The sequence below is a fragment of the Salvia splendens genome, chromosome 19 (assembly GCF_004379255.2).
Source record: "Salvia splendens isolate huo1 chromosome 19, SspV2, whole genome shotgun sequence".
NCBI lineage: Eukaryota > Viridiplantae > Streptophyta > Magnoliopsida > Lamiales > Lamiaceae > Salvia > Salvia splendens.
In genome coordinates, this window is record NC_056050.1 from 24146331 (window position 1) to 24165927 (window position 19597).

Genomic DNA, 19597 nt, shown 5'->3' on the forward strand with positions numbered 1-19597 from the left:
TAAAGTCCCAACATATTATCAATTAACATGTGCTTTATTGTCAGGATATTTATAATGTTATTGGGGAAGGTTATAATTTATGTGTGTGCATCTTATTCTAAATAAATGTAAGATAATTATATCTTGTACTATGATAATTTGGATTGTAAAACATCATGTATGATATTTCTGTTTTGGATTTTGTATGATATTTATATTTAATTCCCTAACTCTTAATTACGGGTGATTACTGAAGATCTTTTGTGACCTGCATGATGTGATAAAGCGAATATGAGCTCTTCTAAGTGCAAATACAAATATGTAAAATCATGATAAGTTTAGGTACAATTTATGTGTATTTTAATGTAACTATAAATTTTCTGGCGATGACCATATTTTTGGCTATTAGAAGGGGGAATCATGTAGTAATTTGGAAGTTAGGTACTTTCCCTAACTAATTTCGTAGAGTTTATATACTTTTATGGTACTCCATGATTTTATTATGGATGCATGTAAATTGTATTATTAAGTTTTTAATTAAAGATAAATAACAAAACATTATACCGAGAAGATTTCATAAAATGGTTGTAAAGGTTGAATATGTATTTGGATTAGTGTGGATATTTCTAAATAACCATTTTGCTTAAACAAAAAATGATTTAAACCACAATAATAAAATATGTTGAAAGACTTAATTTTTATTCATTCAACTGCTTGGTTTACAAAGGAGGCGGAGGCTGACTAAATACACAAAACAATCTCTCTATATGGTAAAAATTTACCCTAGTATCAATTATCACTAAATACTGAGTTCCCTAATTTACAAGATCATATCAATCTTGATTGATTTCTTTCCAACAAAATACATTAATAATAACAATAGTTTATACAAATTGAATATTTTATGCGGCGAGGACATGTTTAGATATTTTTCTCGTTATTTTTAGTTTAAATTTGTGGAAGATAAAATTTAACCTTTAGGATTTTAAACTATCAATACGTACATTAAAATAATAAGAGGATATTTTGGTAAAAGTATCTATTAGAATTATATTGGTTAATTTATTTTTTGCATCTTTAGATTATTTCAATTTGTTTGAGACTTTAGGGCTTTTTACGCGACATGATAAGATTTTGATTTTCTAAAGTTTCTTTTTAAAGTGGGATATGCGTTTCTACTTTAGATAATTATTATTGTGTTTTGTCTTTAATAAAGAAAGCTGTTTTAGTTTGTATACTTAATTTCCAAGAAATACTGTGTTCACAAATTCAATTATGAGGTGTACGTGTTGATACTTATTTGACCATATCATCATTCTTCAACTTTTAAAATTACGTGAACACTATATTTGAACTTTTTTTTAACTAAAGTTTGGATCATTTTTCAACTTTTAAAATTATGTGAAAACTATATTTGAACTTTTCTGAACCAGAGTTTGGAGTTACATTGGAAATCGTGTAATTAAAGATTTGTTGAGTTGTGATTGAATGTGACAAGGTTGAAATTCGAAACATTTTCATACTATCATATAAGTACTAGTATTAATAATATATAACATAGTAGTTTTTTTTTCGTTTATCTTCGTAATAGGAAAATTACAATATTAATGAATGTATTCTTAAGTTAAAATTGAATGTGACTGAATACTGAATTTATAGACGTTTATTTGTTACTATCGTGTGGGTATCTAATTGTTATTTATGCACTACTATTGTTTTGGATATGCTTTTTGAAATATGTATTTTTAAGATTGTACTCCTATATCACTCTAGACTCTAAACTACTATTGTTTCATCAAAATGTCTCGAATTATTTAATTATTATTATTATTATTATTATTATTATTATCATTATTATTATTATTATTATGACATGGCACAATAATAACGTATATATGTTTTGTGCCCATGAGAAAAATACACACACGGGAGTCAAAGATTTTGGAGTCAAAATTGTGTTACAAAGTGGATATTTAAGGTTCGATAAAATATTTCTTATATTTCGAGGCATTTTTGGTAAAAGGTGAGTATATATATACGGTTTAGAGTTTAAATAGATATTTGCATTTTTTTAGTTAATTAATCTTGATGCATTAAACTGTAGATTTTCAATAATATACGTATAGGAATATAGGATGTATATAATGAGTAATTAATTAAATTTGATGTTACCCGTGACTCGTGAGTTGGTTTGCCTTTTAAGAAATTATTTTCCAACTTTGGAATGTTGTAACAACTAACGCCCACGTTAAAGAATCAAGACTTTGAATGCGTCAATTTCTTACTCATAATATATTAAGAGGGATTGATTAAAAACTCTAAATTACTATTGTCATTATAAAGACCAAATGATATACTATGAATTAGATTGAGCATAAGTTAATTTTATTGCTAGCAACTTATTACATTGTTGGGCTAGTTTTAAATCCGAAAACTTAGGATAAGGGTGAGTAATTTCTAAACCAATAAAATTATAGTCTGATTTATAACCCGCACCTGATTAACTCATAATCTGAGTAAGGTTGATGCAAAATTCACTGGACGGATCCGATTGATATTCCTAATAATATGTACTGAGGGATTAATAAAAAATCTAAAAGTATAAATAATTATCATCAAGTTTAATGTCCAATCCGTTTTAGTAGTATAATTTTTTTATTCAAAACGACTTTAATAAAAATTACTAAGAAATTGAATGATATACAAGTAATTTTCACATAAATTGGCTTTATTATGGAATCGTCGATAAAATTATAATCATAGTGAGAAGATTACCCAATTGTAATCCTAAAAAAAGACTTCTCGCTCAAAACTTGCTTTGGACACAATTCATTTTGTGCAAGTTACAAGTATATACTACTATATCAATTTGGTACTGGCAGGAGTATTCCATCCGATTCATTAAAAATGAAACGTTTTCTTTTCTGGGTTGTCCCATTAAAAATGAAACGTTTTCTAAAATGGAAACAACGATCATCTCTACTTTTCATCTTTCTTCCTTTATTCTCTTTTCATTAACTCACAAAACAACACTACATGAAATCTCATGTCGAAAAACAATATTTCATTTCTAATAGGACGGAGGGAGTATTTATTATGCTACCGGTTATGGTTCCGATAGTCCTACTGAGCGCAGTCTATGACTCTATTTGATGTGTGATTTAATTAAGAATTGTCTCCTTCGCAACTTTCATTTTGGGAACATTCTTCCCCTATCGAGGTTTCTACATTCTAAGGGTGTCCACAACAGTTAAGGCCATGGCCAAGGCAAAGAAACTTTGCCAGGCCACAAAAAAACTTGTCGACCCTAATAGTGGACAAACCCAAGCCACAAATTAATTATTTTTTCATTCTTGGTATATTTTAATTTAACTAGAATAAAAATTATCAAACTATAATAATTAGAAAAACAAAAATGAATTAAAAAAAATTGACAATTACAAGTAAATATATTTATTGAAAATTCAAATTTTAATTATTTTCGTAATTAGGGTGTGAATGGAAATCACAATCCTTAATTAAAAAGTTGACCAATTTTAATTGGGATTTAGTTTTAGAGATGATTTGTTTTCTAAATTAATGCTAAATTATTTTTTTTGAAAATCGGCATCCCCTTTTTAATTACACACACTCTCTCTCTCGATATTTCTCTCTCTGCACTTCATCTTCTCCAAAATTTGTTTCCATAAAATTAGCACAAAAACTGAACAAAAAAATCGAACCTGGGCGGGCGTCGCGCCCAAGAGCCCCGGCCAGGCCAACTCTACTGCGCGCCCATGCCCCCCCCCCCCCTGCCGGGGCTCTCCTTGTCCCCAGCTATAGGGAGCCGCGACCCAGCCACCCCCCTGCCCGGGAGCCGCGCTCCCCTATTGTGGATAATCTAACGACATCAAAAATCATTTTCCAGTGTACTATTATGACATTACACGTATATACAGTCTATTTTGAAGTTGATTAAAAAAACACATATACTTTTCTAACTCAAAACTTTATGGTAAAATTAATTTAGCACATAAATTTTGAAATAAAATATCCTAAGTTATAATTTTTCTCCTAATTTTTAATTTAAGCGTAATCGATATTCGATACTTGTGTGTTGTAATTAAAGCCACAACTAAACTAAGATATAAGGTAGTATAAAATTCATGTAGATAAACGAAAAGAGTGTTAAACTAGAAACACAAAACATAATTAACTGTCGAAAGTGACTACTAGTATCTGCAAAATACATAAGAATTTGACGACCAATTTTAGTACTATGTAACATAATGTTTGTGATAATTTATGCTTCGACTAATCAACACTACCTTTTTTTGAGAAAAAAGAAGATAGTGGTAAAGAGCTTTGGAATAATGAAGCTAAACCACTAATTTGATCGTATTGGCTTGAAAATGTGAATCATTCGAATATAGCTAATGCACTGAATTTGATCAAATAAGCGAGATAGTACCGAATTTAGTGCGAAAAATAAAAGAGTTTATTTAAAATATATTTTTATCACGACGTTTATCTTATATATATGTAATCATAGTCAATGACTCAGTATTCACGTTACGGAAACATTTTTATTATTTAAACTTCAATAATTAATTAATAAAGTAAATAAGGTCAAGTTTGGAGTTAATTAAAGTAATATAACAATTAATAATTGCATTTATTTGTTTAATTTTTTTCCGTTAAGAACTTTGATGTTAGTATTTTTTTTTCTTTATGCTACATTAGTGAAAATATGTTCATTTAAGATTGTTGTCATTTGATAAATTGAACGGTAACAGTGTACTAACTGAATCGTATTAAAAATTAGTTATAAAAGAAAATTGTAAAATAAAAAAAAATTGAATATAAGAAATAATAAAAAACAGAAACTGAAAAGGCATAACAAAATACTCGAGTAATTTAATTAACAGTTCAACTCTGATTTGACCTTCTCCCATTACAAAACATCTAGCTAACATTCACTCCTATTAAAATTTAGAACTCATGTGAAAACAATATGGAGTATTTAACATTTTATTAAAACTCGTTTAAATATATTTGACTTTATGTGTTAACTTAAATTCAATAGCCTTGAGCATTAACCAAGCCCAAACCCATTTTAAACATGAGCCCAGACTGAATCCGACATCCCCAACGGGCCTGGCCCCGGCAGACCCGGTCACTTGATACTAGGCTTTTACTAAGATATATTTTTAATCACGGGCCTAGACTTTCCTACTGGGTTTGGCCCATTAACGACGATATGCTCCTCACCCAATCATATTATATTTATCCGATTAAAACAATATGATTAGTAGTATAGTACTATATTTTATTTTTAATATCACCATTATCTAAATGAGATCAGTATAATCACGTTGCAGGTCAAAACTAGTCGTTTTAATTTTCAGTTGACTCCCGTAAATACCGAAATTTCATCTAACTTTAAATCTGTAGATTTAATAAAACCCTTTAAATCTACAGATTAAAGCAGTAATATTTTGTAAAACTGATATGATTTTGTAAATTTAATCATTTGGAAGATTGAATTTATGTAATTAACTAATTATTTAGCAATTAGTTGGTGCAAGAGAGAATTTTCCTGCCTGCCTAACCATGCACTTCTCTTTTGAAAAGTTTTGATTTCTTTGTTTTTATAGTTGAGTAATACTTATAGCTCTCCTCTCTCTCTTCTTCTCTCTCCACTATTGTAACGACCGCGGACTTGGATTTTCCGGCATTGACTCATTTCGGAGCTGATCTCTCAGGTAAGGAATTGTTGCAGAGATCGATGGGTTTAGTTATACCTGATTGAATTGTTGTCAATTGTTGCCACTTTAAGTTTATTGGCCTCTGCATTTATTCTCTCTTTCCATTAAACTTAATTGGCATGCTTTAATTTGAGTGTGAAGTATCTGTTGTTTGATTGCATTTCTTCACACGCCAGCGCCTCCATTAAAGCCTTGTAGGTTTCACCTTACATCTTTGGAATTGAAATCCTCTGATTTGGAATTTGCTGCTGTAATTTCTCAATTTTTCCGTGTTTCTGATTCATGTTTGGTGTTTTCTGTTTATTTCTAGCTTTTTTTAGGAATGTGCATTTGTTAATTGGCTATTCCTTTTCTTGTTGTTTTATTTATATTTGCTAAATTTGGGAACTTGGCATGCGGAGAGATGCAGATTGTTGAGGAATGGTTGGTTTTTTTTAATTGAATTTTATGAGCATTAATTGCTTTTTCTAGTCTTAGAGGATTTATTTTGTTGAATTTTCTCCAGGAGTATTGAAATTCAGTTACAAGCGATTGATGGGGTGATTTTTCTCACAAAAAAGGGGTAATTTGTTGGATGATTTAGCAGGGGAGGGGATTTTCGATACCCTGGGAGAAGGGAGCTGCTCAGAATGGAAATGTATGGACTCCATCGACACCTAATAAGCCGGTTATGCAGAGTTCTAACAATGCCCGGTCTGGTATATAGCTTGGGCAACAAAATTGGATCAATTTGATGGATATGTATGATGAATTTTGTCTGAGTAAGCAGCCTCGTGGTTTTGATCTGAACAGAAGTGAAGGTCCAAGCTACAAAGATCAGAACACTTGGATGATGGAGCAGGGGAGGGGATCTTCAGTGCCATGGGAGAAGGGAGTTACACTGAATGGAAGTATATGGATTCCATCGACACCGGACAAAATGGTTCTGCAGAGTTCTAATAATGCCCGGCCTGAAATGAAACAGAATCAGATTGGCCAACATACTTGGCACAACATGGTAGATGTGTATGAACATCTTTTGCGGGATCAGCAACCTCCTCGTTTCGATCTGAACAGGATGGAAGCTCCAAGCTACACAGAGTATAACCACGAAGGTGTTCCTCCAGCTGGAAACTATAGCAGGCCGCACCAGAATTTGCCTCCAACTACGAATTTGGGGATGAATGGCAAAGTGCAGATTAGTCAAGATGCTGCTCCCGTTGAAGCCTATAATTGGTTTCCATTGAACTCTGACCAAAATAACTGCGTAGGGGTGAATCAGAATGCAGGAGGAAATGGCTCTAATTTGCAGAATATAGGTGAAGTTGTTACCCGTCAGGAGGTTAGTTCATTCGCAGACTTAATGTGCATCATGAATGCTAAGGATTCCCCTTCACCGAATGGATTGCCATATAGAAGCTCTGTTTTGGAGGGCAAGCCTGCCATCCCTTGTCCTGTTTCTCAAGTTGAAAGCAATCACCTTTATGCACCATTTGGTGCTGGACCAGAGCAAAATCACATTTTCCTAGGGAGCAATCATGTGGGTTGCGCTTCAGTTGGCGTGAGTGCCCAAAGGAATCACGTTTTGCATGAAAGCAATCACGTGGCTTATGCAATGGTTGGTGCCGGATTCCCGCAGAGTCACATTTATTGTGGAAGCCATGATGGTGGTGGTTACAACCAACAAGAGATTCCACAAAGTGAGTATATTGCATGCAAGACACGTATTTTCACTTTTGCTTTTTCATGTCACTTTCCCTTTAGATGATACATTATATACGTTCGCATAACTCTCCGATGATAATTTGATAAAACTTTAAGTCTCGTTGCAAGTACTTCTAAGTTCATATTCCCATTTTATATATCCCTTTTTTATGTGGAGATGGTTTTCAAATGAATATTCAATTGATGAAGAACACTCATCGCAATGAATTGATGTGAACCACTTAGTCAAACAAATGGTATTTCTCTCTTTTATCCAATTTGGGATGAAATTATATTGTTAAAGCAAGTGTTTAGTAAGAAATACATAACTTAAACTTTCTTTCAAGTGAGCAATATGTATTTACTTTTGTTGGTAGACAAGCTACTCAGTAAGACTTGGTTTACTAAATTGGCTTATCCCCAACTACGAGTAGATTGTCTAATTTTGTTTCCTATTTGCTAGTGAAATCTGGATTAGGGAATTAATGTCAAGTCAATCATTTAAAATTGTTCGGCATCTTTTAAAGAAGGATCATTTACAGAAGAGTAAAGGTCAATCTTGGTCATATGACCGAAATACGAATTTGGTCCAAAACATTCACTTTTTGAAAAACAGGTCCATAGCAAATGAAATCCTTGTCGTAGTTGTCCTTTTTTGACGGTTCTGTCTAAAAACTAACGGTCATGCCACCGTGCAATTAGCGTTGACCATTAGTGTTTTTTGACGGAACCGTAAAAAAAGGACTTCTTCAGCCGCATTTTCATTTGTTACGAATCTGTTTTTCAAAAAAATGAATATTTTGGACCAAATTCGTATTTTGATCATATGTTTAGGACCAAAATTGACCTTTACTCTTTTCATAATGTTAATTTTATATTTTTAGAATGTTGATCACTTGCACTTGTCTCTTGTATATCTGTTCTGCATGATTGACTGTGGCCCTTTCACTTCCCAAGCTTTTTACCTGCCTTCTTGTATTTGATAACTGAACTAGGTCAGTTTTCCATATTACATTATGGTGTGACTATGTCTATTAGTGGACCAAGTTTAGATGTATCATGTATATGAAAATGACTATAATGTAATGAGTGATTTATATGTTGTTGGAATTTCATTGACCATAATTCAAATGCTGTATTTTCGTAGGTAGACCTTCAGTAGCCAAATCAGCGCTCAGATTGACTCAACCCTCAAGCACTTTGGGGTCCTTGCCATTAGGGCTGTTAACACCAGACCAACAAAATCAGTTCAAGACTCACCAGATCGTTCAAGTGCCACATTTGTTGCAAGAAGGCACATTAACTCCAGAAAAATATATCCCCGGAAATTTAGTCGTTTCTTCACAGCCTGAAATTATTGAGGAAGAGCGTGGTGACATTATAGATAAATCTATGGGTAAATCTACTGAAGCAGTTTTAAGATCTCCCCAGGAGATGAAATGTTCTGATGGTGGAAATGGAGGAATTGATCTGAACAAGACACCACAGCAGAAAACACCAAAAAGAACGAAACACCGACCAAAGGTAGTGGTTGAAGGGAAACCCAAACGGTCACCAAAGCTTGCTTCTACAAAAAGCAGTACTCCTAATGGTAATCTTTCAGCCAAAAGGAAGTACGGGTCAAACAATGGCACTAAAGACTCAACTCCTCCAATGGCTGATACAGTGAAAGTAGCTGAAGCATCTGGCATGGGGCCTGCGATGAAGTTGACCAAGAGAAAATTAAACTTCAACACGGAGATTGTTGGAGACAATAGAGCACAAGAGGAATGCCAGGGTAGTCAACTTGGCCACCAGGAGCAGAATAATGAGCAGCATAAGCTTCGCAAGGATTCAAGTGGACCGTCAACTTCTGCAGCTAAGGCAGGTTGCAGCAACACACTTGAAAGAAAGGGACAACAGACACCGACTCCCTACCAATTTGCTCAGTCACTAAACAGAATACCTTCTCAAGAATTACCCATCCTGGGATCTGGAGCTCCACCGCCTACATCTAGAGACCATAGCTTGAATGCTATAGCGAGAAGTTTCAGTATGCGAAATGCCAGCATATGCCAGTCCGACAGCGTTAGTAGGTACAATCAGTTACATCATCACATTAGGGAAGGCCATGGCCATATTGCCTTTCAAGCAAATCCTTCCGAGCAAATCTTGGGCTTCGGAGCACAATCATCTGTGCAGACTATGCCTCAAGTTGTGGAGGATTTGATAGATGTAACTGATAAACAAGGAACCAAGAGAGCATATAAGCCTACTGTAATTGGGAGTCCACAAAATATGGTCTTCGTGGGTTCGCAACTCCAGTTTCAAGGTTTACATGAACGACAAACTGGTTCAAGAGCATATGGTGAAAAAAATGCTGAGGATGATAATGGTAGGTCACTCAGTAGGCATTCTGGCTTTACAACTGCTGAAAGAATTGTTCAAGAAATTGTAAGCAGAAGGAATAAGAGTTTCCTGGCGCAAATATCAACAGAGCCTCAGAATGATGAATCAAGAAATTCTGATTGTAGAAGGCAGATCATTAATCGAAATGATAATCCCACCAATGTCATTTGTGATCGGTACATGAACTACTCCGATATCAGGAATAACATTCAGCAACACCATGCTTTATCTCAAGTGCATCTACATTCAGAAATAATGCTACCAAAGACAACCGACAACATTGCTGATAAGCAAATCACCAAACCCATCACTGAAGGGATAAACAGGAAGGAGCCCTTTGTGGGAAAAGTTCACCAGCAAGATCCTCAAAAAAGGAAAAGTTATGGGAAATCCCCCAAGAAGGTTGCAGGTAAACATCTTTCTGCAAGTTGTTCTGTTACAATAAAGGTTTAAGATTGATAAAACAAGATTATTCCTCTCTTTCACTCACCATCTCTCTCTATCTCTCCAGGGAACACAGTAGAAGTGTATTCCACTGTGGATGATATAACCAATGGCATGAGGCATCTTCACCTCACTAACAGCGGCAAAGAATTGGTTTGGAAAGAGCAAAGTGCACTTGTTCCATACAAAGGAGATGGTGCTGTCGTTCCATATGATCCTGTCAAAAAGAAGACACCAAGGCCTAAAGTAGACCTTGATCCAGAGACAAATAGGCTGTGGAACCTTTTAATGGGTAAGGAGGGAGGCGAAGTTCCAGAAACAATGGACACCAATAGAGAAAAATGGTGGGAAGAAGAAAGGAAAGTATTCCGGGGTCGAGTGGACTCATTTATTGCACGAATGCATCTAGTCCAAGGTATTTTCTATCCTAATGCTTATATCCGTAAATTAGTAGATATATAAATTACATATCACAGAGTTCTCAATTATAAGCACTTGATCGAATTATATAAGACATAAAAATTACACAAAGAGAAGCTAGCTTGAATTTATGCATTTTTTAAGGAAATTCATACATTTTATAAAAGCTAATGTTAGAGATAACCAAAAGATTTTATAAATACCAAAATTAGTATAGTTAAACTAGGTGTCATTTATTTTCACCAAGATCGTCTCTGTTGGAAAACATAATTCAATACATTTCAGTTGGATATTGGGAGGAAAATGGACCTTAAGTCAGTTCAAAGGTCCCTACAGCATTATGATAACAGTAAGATGAAAGATAAGAACTTACATATTAGAAACACAAAAAAATGCCTTTGATGTTGAGACAACCACACCTTACTGCATGGAGGCACAATCATCAACCCCTCCAAAAGTTATTGCAGTTTACTATCTAATTTTGTGTAGTTTTTCAGTTTACCACTGTAATATAAAGAAAATACTACTCCCTCCGTCCCCTAATAGGAGTCGCTCTTTGACCGGGCACGAGTTTTAACAAATGTAGAGAAAAGTTGGTTGAAAAAGTTAGTGGAATGTGGGACCCATATTTTTATATTGGTTTTATAATAAAATGTGAGTGGAGTGAGTTAGTGGAATGTGAGGCCTACTACCATTTATGGTAAAAATGAAGAGTGACTCTTAATGGGGGACGGCCCAAAATGGAAATTAGCGACTCTTATTCGGGGACGGAGGGAGTAATATTTTGAATACAATTACATCTTCCTACATTATTCATTTATGAAGACAAGTTACTAGTGCCAAACATAGACGCAACAATCTATCTCCTATTCTCCTATCACAATTAGAATTGATATTACTATGTAGTAAGTTCAAATATGGATGGCACGAGGTTAAATAAGAAATTGGTAAAGTAAGAGGGATAAGGAGAAAAAGTGGATAAAGTAGGGGAGAGAAAGAGAAAAAGTGGGTAAAGTATGAGAGAGAAACTTTCCATTTTTGGATGACTATTTTTTGTGGACAACCCAAAATGGAAAGATGAAGCTATTTTTCGTGGACGGATGGTTTAATAGTGTAAACTTCATGTGGTAAAATGAAACAACTTTGTCCTATGTAATGCACACGACATAAATGTGAGCTTCCCTCAATGTTCAAGCCGCAACTAACAAGAAAAAAGAGTTTTACATTGCAATGTCAAAAAACTGAAAGTATAGGTAGAAAATGTTAGTATGCCTTGAATTTGTCTCCTAATTGGGATATGATTATGTTTCCTAATTGGGATAGGCTTATTTTCCTAATTATGATAGGATCTCATGTGTGCCTATTTATATGTGAGTAGAGCACATAATTCTGTGATCGTGATCTTAGATCTGAAATCTGTAACTGCAGTCATAATACAATTTGTTCTCCGTTCTTGCCCGTGGATGTAGCCAATTGGCGAACCACGTAAATTCTGTGTCTCCTTACGTTCTTTCGTTTGTCGATTACACAATTACTCTATTCTGTCACAACAGAAAATGTAATTAACCTTAAACATAAAATACTGGGGGGGGGGGGTTAAGAAAAAGGAGAAAGAAGAAGAAGTTTTGGACTTGATAAATGATTCTTGTCTGTAGAAACTTCTTTGCATTCTTTCTGTGATTCTGTTGCAGAAAGCCACCATTGATCTGCAATGAGTTCTTCTGTGTTAAGCCTCATACCAAGGATTCAAATTGGATCCTCTGTTGAATGCTATCTGTTAAATCACATTTTAGCATTTTGGCCTTTGGGTCACTTTGCTAGTGTGTGTTCGACATTGTATGGGGATAAATCTCCATGCCGACCTATTTATGTTGGTATCGCAAAGTACATTTTGCAGAGCTTTAAATCTCTGCTGATGAACTTTCTCATCATATGATTATTACAGCAGAAATGTGCCATCCAACTCCAAGTTACTCATCATAAGGTAACTTTCTGTTAAGGGCGATTTGACAATCTTTCTGAAGCACAATATTCCTACTATATTGAGCTCTGACTATATATACTATAAGTTGGCTGTAAGCATACTAACTTCATAGTATCAATATCCCTGAGACCAAGCTAGATACAAACTTCAGTGAGGGTCAAATTTATAAGGATATCCTACAGCTAAAACCTGAGATCGATTTGTATCTTTGCAGGGGACAGGCGATTCTCCAAGTGGAAAGGGTCAGTGGTTGATTCGGTGATAGGAGTATTTCTTACACAAAATGTTTCAGATCATCTTTCAAGGTAAAGTTAATGACCTTGATGTAATATAAAAAAGCATATAATTTCATGGTAGAAGCTAATAAAACTTTTATAACTTCTTTCCTTGCTCGCAGCTCTGCTTTTATGAATCTTGCAGCCAAATTCCCTTTAAAATCAGAAACTGCTAGAGAACCATATTGTGAATGTAGTGGAAGTCCAGCAGTTGGAAAGCATGAGGTTCGCATAACATATCCAGATGGAACAACTTATCATCAAAAAATGGCAATGGAACCAGTGTCTGACCATAGTCAAGTAACATCAACTGAAACATCCACACATAGAACCAACAGTCCAGAAAAAAAGACTTCTCCGGTTAGCAATCATTATACCAGGAGAGCCGAGGAAGATATCATTTCATCACAAAGTTCCTCTGAATCCGTTGTTTTTCAAACTACCGAAGATGTTAGATCCAGCTCTGCCTCAAATTCAGACTCCGAATGTGGGTGGAATATTAGCAAAAAAGTTGGCCATCAAAGTGTTTCCCAACAGGATGAAGGAATTGCAGCATTGCAGCAAAGTAAGTCCTACCTCCGAGATAGTTTATATATAAGTAAGACAAATGTGATTGACCATCAGGAATTTGAAAAACCAGAACACACGCAAAGTCCAGGGCGGGTTGACATCTCTGAAGCCCAACACCAGCAGAGCTCTCTTCACCCATTGCCCAATTCATGGACAAACATGTTGATGGGGATAGGAAACTGGGAAGCAGAAGATCTTACATTCTTGGGAAGTGAAAACGTATCTAATTTGACTTCAAAAGATTCAAAAGGAACTGATGCACAATGCATGGATGATTACGTAGGTCAGAGTGCAGAAGGTCCTTTTATGGTCTCAGAAGATGGAAGATCCAAATATCAACCATCATCTGTTAACCATGCAGATCTAAGAAAGAGCCTTGAGTTGCGAAATGATTTTCCAGATGAGTCTTGTAACAGGAATCCTCAACATTCTGTCAAGCATAGTAGTGAAGAGCAAGGTGCTTTTCATTCGAAAGGCACAGTTCAGAAGGATTCCGGAAGACCCGTTGAAGCACTCAGTAAACAGCCAAGTGGTACTGTATGAAAACTTTGACGTAAATTCATTCATTAGGACAAATTCTGATATATAGATGATTTTTGGTTGCAGATGATAGGAAATGGGCGGAAGTTGAACCCGGTATGGAGCAAGGACAATCTTCTAACAACCAACCCAGTAATACCGGTGTCGCAACACCAAATGCAAGAAAGCGGAAGGCTGAGAAGGAAAAGGCTGGTCCATTTAACTGGGATACGTTGAGGAAACAAGTGCAGTCGAAGGATGGGACAGCAGGAAGCAGCAGAAAAGCTATGGACTCTCTAGACTACGAAGCAATGCGAAATGCTGATGTTCATGAGATCTCCGAGGCAATCAAGGAAAGGGGTATGAGCAACATTCTAGCGGAGAGAATGAAGGTATGTTTAATGGTTATAAATGATAATTGGTAACTCCTATTATTTCAATGATTTGGAAAAACCAATATATGTTCATCAAATATGTGCAGAGCTTTCTTAACCACTTGGTTGAAGATCATGAAAGAATTGATCTTGAATGGTTGAGAGATGTTGAACCAGCCAAAGCCAAGTAAGGTTCCTCATTAAAGTAATAGTTTCATTTTAGGCACACAAAGATATGAGCTTATCTTGTACTCCCTCCGTCCCACAATAGATGTCACACTTTCCCTTTTAGTTTGTCCCACAAAAGATGTCACATTTCCTTTTCTGGAAAAAGTTCTCTCTCACATTAATATAAATATGCTATTTTCTCTCTCCATTTAACACACAAACAATATCCCCTAAAATCCCGCGTCATTACCCAAATGTTCCTTCTATTATAGGACGGAGGGAGTATCTAGTAATATCTACCTTATATTTATTAGTTAATGTAGAATCCAGTCTTCTTTTGACGAATAATATCTCTTGCAGGGACTATTTATTAAGTATACGAGGGCTAGGACTAAAAAGTGTGGAGTGCATACGGCTTTTAACTCTTCATCATCTTGCTTTCCCTGTAAGCACACATCTCAGAAAAAAAATCAAGTATATGTATTATGTATGTGAAAGAAAGAAATCTTCGCTGACTATCAGCTGTTAGGTTGACACAAATGTTGGGCGTATTGCTGTTCGACTTGGGTGGGTTCCTCTACAACCCCTTCCCGAGCAACTCCAGTTGCATCTCCTTGAACTGTAAGTATACGCTAACTTATTGTGATATACAAATTTTGAATTGTTGCAGATACTAATATCATTCCCATGCAGTTATCCTATTCTGGAAACAGTTCAGAAATATATTTGGCCAAGACTCTGCAAGCTGGATCAGGAAACACTGTAGGTGTACTAATTAGTATAGTATAGTATAGTATAGTATAGTATATATTATTATTAACTAGTTACCTACCTTTCTAAATTACATAAACTCTGCTAGTCCAAGATGTGAACTAATTATTATCCCATGGTACTGCAGGTATGAGCTACACTATCAAATGATTACATTTGGAAAGGTAGCAGTTCATCTTTAAATCAGCTTATGTAGCAACCATAGTTAACAAACAAAAGAGTTTCTCATTGATTTCCATATATTGGGTACAGGTTTTCTGCACAAAGAGGGATCCGAACTGTAATGCCTGTCCACTGAGAGGAGAATGTCGACATTTTGCCAGTGCTTTTGCAAGGTTAGCTTGCAATCTATCTAGAAAAAATAACAACTTGTCTAGATTAAAAGCAGGAATCTCGGCAGTCAAAGGATATATCTTTTAATATTACGCGTGTTAATTTGCTAAAATATTATGAAAAAATATATACATATGGTGCAGTGCAAGGCTTGCTCTTCCAGTGCCGGAAGAGAGACATATAGTACGTTCAGCTGCTCCCATAAGTGATACTAATAATAGCGGTAACGTTATAATAAAGCATATGGCACTGCCACCATCTGAGGATACCATAGATCAAGGAGTGAGGTTGTCAAGGGATTGCGAACCGTTAATCGAGGAACCAGCAACCCCAGAGCCAGAGCCACCTGCCGAAGTTGAAGATATTGAGGATACATTTTATGACGATTCGGATTCAGAAGAAATCCCAGTCATAAAGCTCAATATTGAAGAATTCACTACAAATCTACAGAGCTTTTTACAAGGGAAGATTGAAATTGGAGAAGGTGATATGTCCAAAGCTCTAGTTGCCTTAAATCCACAATTTGCTTCCATACCAGCACCGAAACTAAAGCACGCCAGTCGACTGCGGACAGAGCACCAAGTGTAAGTTTATAACTTCGTCTAAAACTTTTAAAATTTTGAAGAAATCCTACCAGGAAAATGAGTAGAAAACGTCAGTAGCTAATGACTTAATTTTTCTGCAGCTACGAACTTCCGGATTCACATCCTCTACTCAAAGAGGTTAGTTATGTCTCTTGTCTCATATCATTTTAACCTTTTGTAGTTCTATTTTATAGACAACTGGATTTTCACTGACCTATATTTTTCATGTTTAGATGGATAGACGAGAGCCTGATGATCCAAGTCCATATCTACTAGCAATATGGACCCCGGGTAGGTTATATTATCTAAAAGCACTTGATATGATCCAAAACGCTCGTGGATGGGCAATTATTTCCACGATAGTAACAAGATTTTGCTAAGTTTAGATGTTCTAATTAAAAGAAAACCAATAATGACTCCATTGACTAAACCATGAAGTGCATTTGTACATGCATACAAAATAAATTGAAGCCTCAAGTAGTAAAAAGCATCGAGTAATACTGAAGAGACGTACCAAATAGTTTGATGATGCAGCTGAATATGCTCAAACAACTTCTTAAACAGGTGAGACGCCAGATTCTGTTCAACCCCCAGAAGCTAAATGTAGTTCTGCGGTAGCAGCAGGTGGTCTGTGCACCAACAAGACATGCTTTTCATGCAACAGCACAAGAGAAGCACAGTCTCAGACCGTAAGAGGCACAATTCTGGTAAGAATCGAAGTGATATCAGACGGTACCAATATAGCTTTCCACTTTATTTTACTTGTGTTTGCTGAATTAGAATTCTCGCGCAGATACCTTGCAGAACAGCAATGAGAGGGAGTTTCCCGCTCAATGGCACATATTTCCAAGTCAATGAGGTAATAAGATTTTTATAAATTCAACAACTCTGTTGTAGGTTTCTGCAAAGTTAAGGAGAAGGGGGTGTTACTTTACTTGATAAACCAGCATAAGAACTGCTATTTCTATGTTTGATGATAGTTTCATTTATTCAACTAACGAAAGAGGGATGTGTGACATTACTCTAATGCAGGTATTCGCCGACCATGAATCTAGTTTGAGTCCTATAGATGTGCCAAGAAGTCTGATATGGAACCTTCCAAAACGGACCGTATTCTTTGGGACGTCTGTCTCATCAATTTTCAAAGGTACACAAAAATTTCATCAGTTTATGTATACATAGCAAATGCATCTAACTGACTGAGATACGACTAATTCTTCTTAGGCCTGTCAACCGAAGATATCCAGTTCTGCTTTTGGAAAGGTATCAACTCTCATAGTACTATAATTGGACTTTTTTCTGTGATTATCCGAACCGAAATTTCACACAATTATAATTGCAATGCAGGATTAGTGTGTGTCAGAGGATTTGACCAAAAATCACGAGCACCACGACCTCTGAAGGCCAGATTGCATTTCCCAGCAAGTAAGAAGGAAACATAAACTGATAAAAGAGTACATGCCCTCACCGAGAAGTAGGATAACAGTAGACTGTGCTAACAATTCATTAACATTCATCTCTCCTCTCCTCTTCTCCTATGAGCTGCCAATAACCTATTCTTTCACCGGTTTCATGGATCTTGCCGTGTAACAAGTAAGCCTCTCTGCTGCTCAATGTGATAGGCCATTCGTCGATACAAGTGGCATGTACTCTCTATAAAGCTGTAATTCTTTCATAGGTCAGTTCTGTTCATAATTTATGCTCACCTCCTGTCAATGATAGAGAGGAAGAGCAGTGGAATAAATGTAGTTTACTGGTATATCAGATGTGTCTGTGCATCTGTCACAAACTTGTGTCTTGTTGTAGTGTCAAGAGACATACTATTGATGTGTACTTTCTCATATATGTTGTAAACATTCTTTTAATGCATAATAAACTACAGATTTAAGATTATTAATACTCTATAATTCATGCATAGGGTTAAGTGCAATTTACATAACCTTTTCAGTTAAATTTGCAAACTTTACATTGTATCAATATTTTCATACAAAAAGACAAAATGCATTCATAAATCTGTTTCATGTAGCTTAGTGAGGAATTTTTTTGATTATGTGTACAAGATTCTTTACAAGTAAGACCTATTGCTCATGCAATTTGGGATCCTAAATATCGTATTCATTTGCAACAAAATGTTTTCTTTGATGCAAAAAAAGGCATGCTTTTGAGAGAATAGATACTGTTTCACTAATCGAGTCACATGTATCTAACATATTCATACGTAATAATTTTCCACAAAGCGTTGCTATCACGGGCTTCACACAATTGATCGGATTAGATAGATATTCCTTCAACACAACATAGATCATCGAAAGGATTTCGGAGACTCCATGTAATAGCTTGAATACCTAATTTGAGTGCATGTTTCTTTTTCTATTAGGAAACTGATTTGTGAATTTCGAATAGTTTTCAAACATTATGTTTTTTAATTTCATTACCCGCTTTCCAAATTCGGCTTCTTTTTAAAATATTTTAAATAACTGCAAAAATTAGTTGAATTAATTTATTAGAATTCTGGATCGTATTTTAATTAATCGGTTATTGCATTTTCTACAAGTATTTTGTTGTAGTGGTATGTTACGAAAAATATACTGTTTGAGTTGTATATTTTCAAATGAGCATAAGTTAATAACAATAAAAAATACCACCAATCAATTGCCATGAGAAAGAAATCTAGCAAATTTAATAAGCCCAAAGAAATCTAGGGCCCAATAAGCCCATCGCCCGAAGACGTCCCGAAAAATTAAATGCTGTTGAACATAATTAGGACATCTAAAAAAAATACAAACTCTAACTTAAATAAAAAATAAAAAATGAAAGAAGTGCCATTATGTTATACTCGCTCATATGAGCCCCAGTCTCCCTTATCTCTAACTCTTAAGATTAATAACTATTTAAATAATATTTAATCAATCTCGTTTAACTTTCAAAATTAAAATATTAAATCATAGTACGTAGTACAAATTTCAATTTTTTTTCAGTAGTCTCTTTCGAAATTAAGCCGCATAAATTTAATTGTTTTCAATTATTCATCCATTCATCTTTCCTAAATTTTAATTGTTTTCAATCATTCATCCATTCATCTTTCAATTTTGATGATGTTCGAAGAATGTATTTCACTAATTTTTTTTAATATTCTTATCTATTTTCTTATTCTATTAAAATTAAAATCATTTTCAATATAACTGAATACATCAATTTATTCAGGAATAAAATAAAAAATAATCTCAATTTTAAAAATTATATATTTACCCAAACTTGCCATAATTTAATTAGAATAGCTATTATCCTGACTAATATATGAAGAAGATGATAATCATGATGCACTTCATTTTGAAGTATAGAAGACACTCAAAGAAAT

At 34.9% G+C, this 19597-nt stretch overlaps 1 protein-coding gene across 3 annotated transcripts; it reads left to right on the top strand.

Moving 5' to 3' along the window:
• Nucleotides 1-5562: 5562 nt before the first annotated feature.
• LOC121778450 (transcriptional activator DEMETER-like) lies at nucleotides 5563-18132 on the top strand. 3 transcript variants are annotated; one of them, XM_042175806.1, is made up of 22 exons: nucleotides 5566-5723; nucleotides 6232-7405; nucleotides 8557-10206; nucleotides 10309-10656; nucleotides 12860-12950; nucleotides 13043-13485; nucleotides 13561-14022; nucleotides 14097-14401; nucleotides 14491-14570; nucleotides 14912-14996; nucleotides 15081-15172; nucleotides 15245-15313; nucleotides 15450-15486; nucleotides 15575-15657; nucleotides 15799-16239; nucleotides 16341-16377; nucleotides 16473-16530; nucleotides 16804-16946; nucleotides 17033-17098; nucleotides 17272-17386; nucleotides 17464-17502; nucleotides 17587-18132. In XM_042175806.1, exons 2-22 carry the CDS (start codon nucleotides 6460-6462, stop codon nucleotides 17679-17681), a joined length of 5685 nt encoding a protein of 1894 aa, XP_042031740.1. In that variant the 5' UTR covers nucleotides 5566-5723; nucleotides 6232-6459; the 3' UTR covers nucleotides 17682-18132. The 3 variants fall into 3 exon arrangements, with proteins under 3 accessions (XP_042031738.1, XP_042031739.1, XP_042031740.1); XM_042175804.1 differs by having other exon boundaries at nucleotides 5563-5723; nucleotides 13043-14022; XM_042175805.1 differs by having other exon boundaries at nucleotides 5563-5723; nucleotides 6313-7405; nucleotides 13043-14022.
• Nucleotides 18133-19597: the final 1465 nt, after the last annotated feature.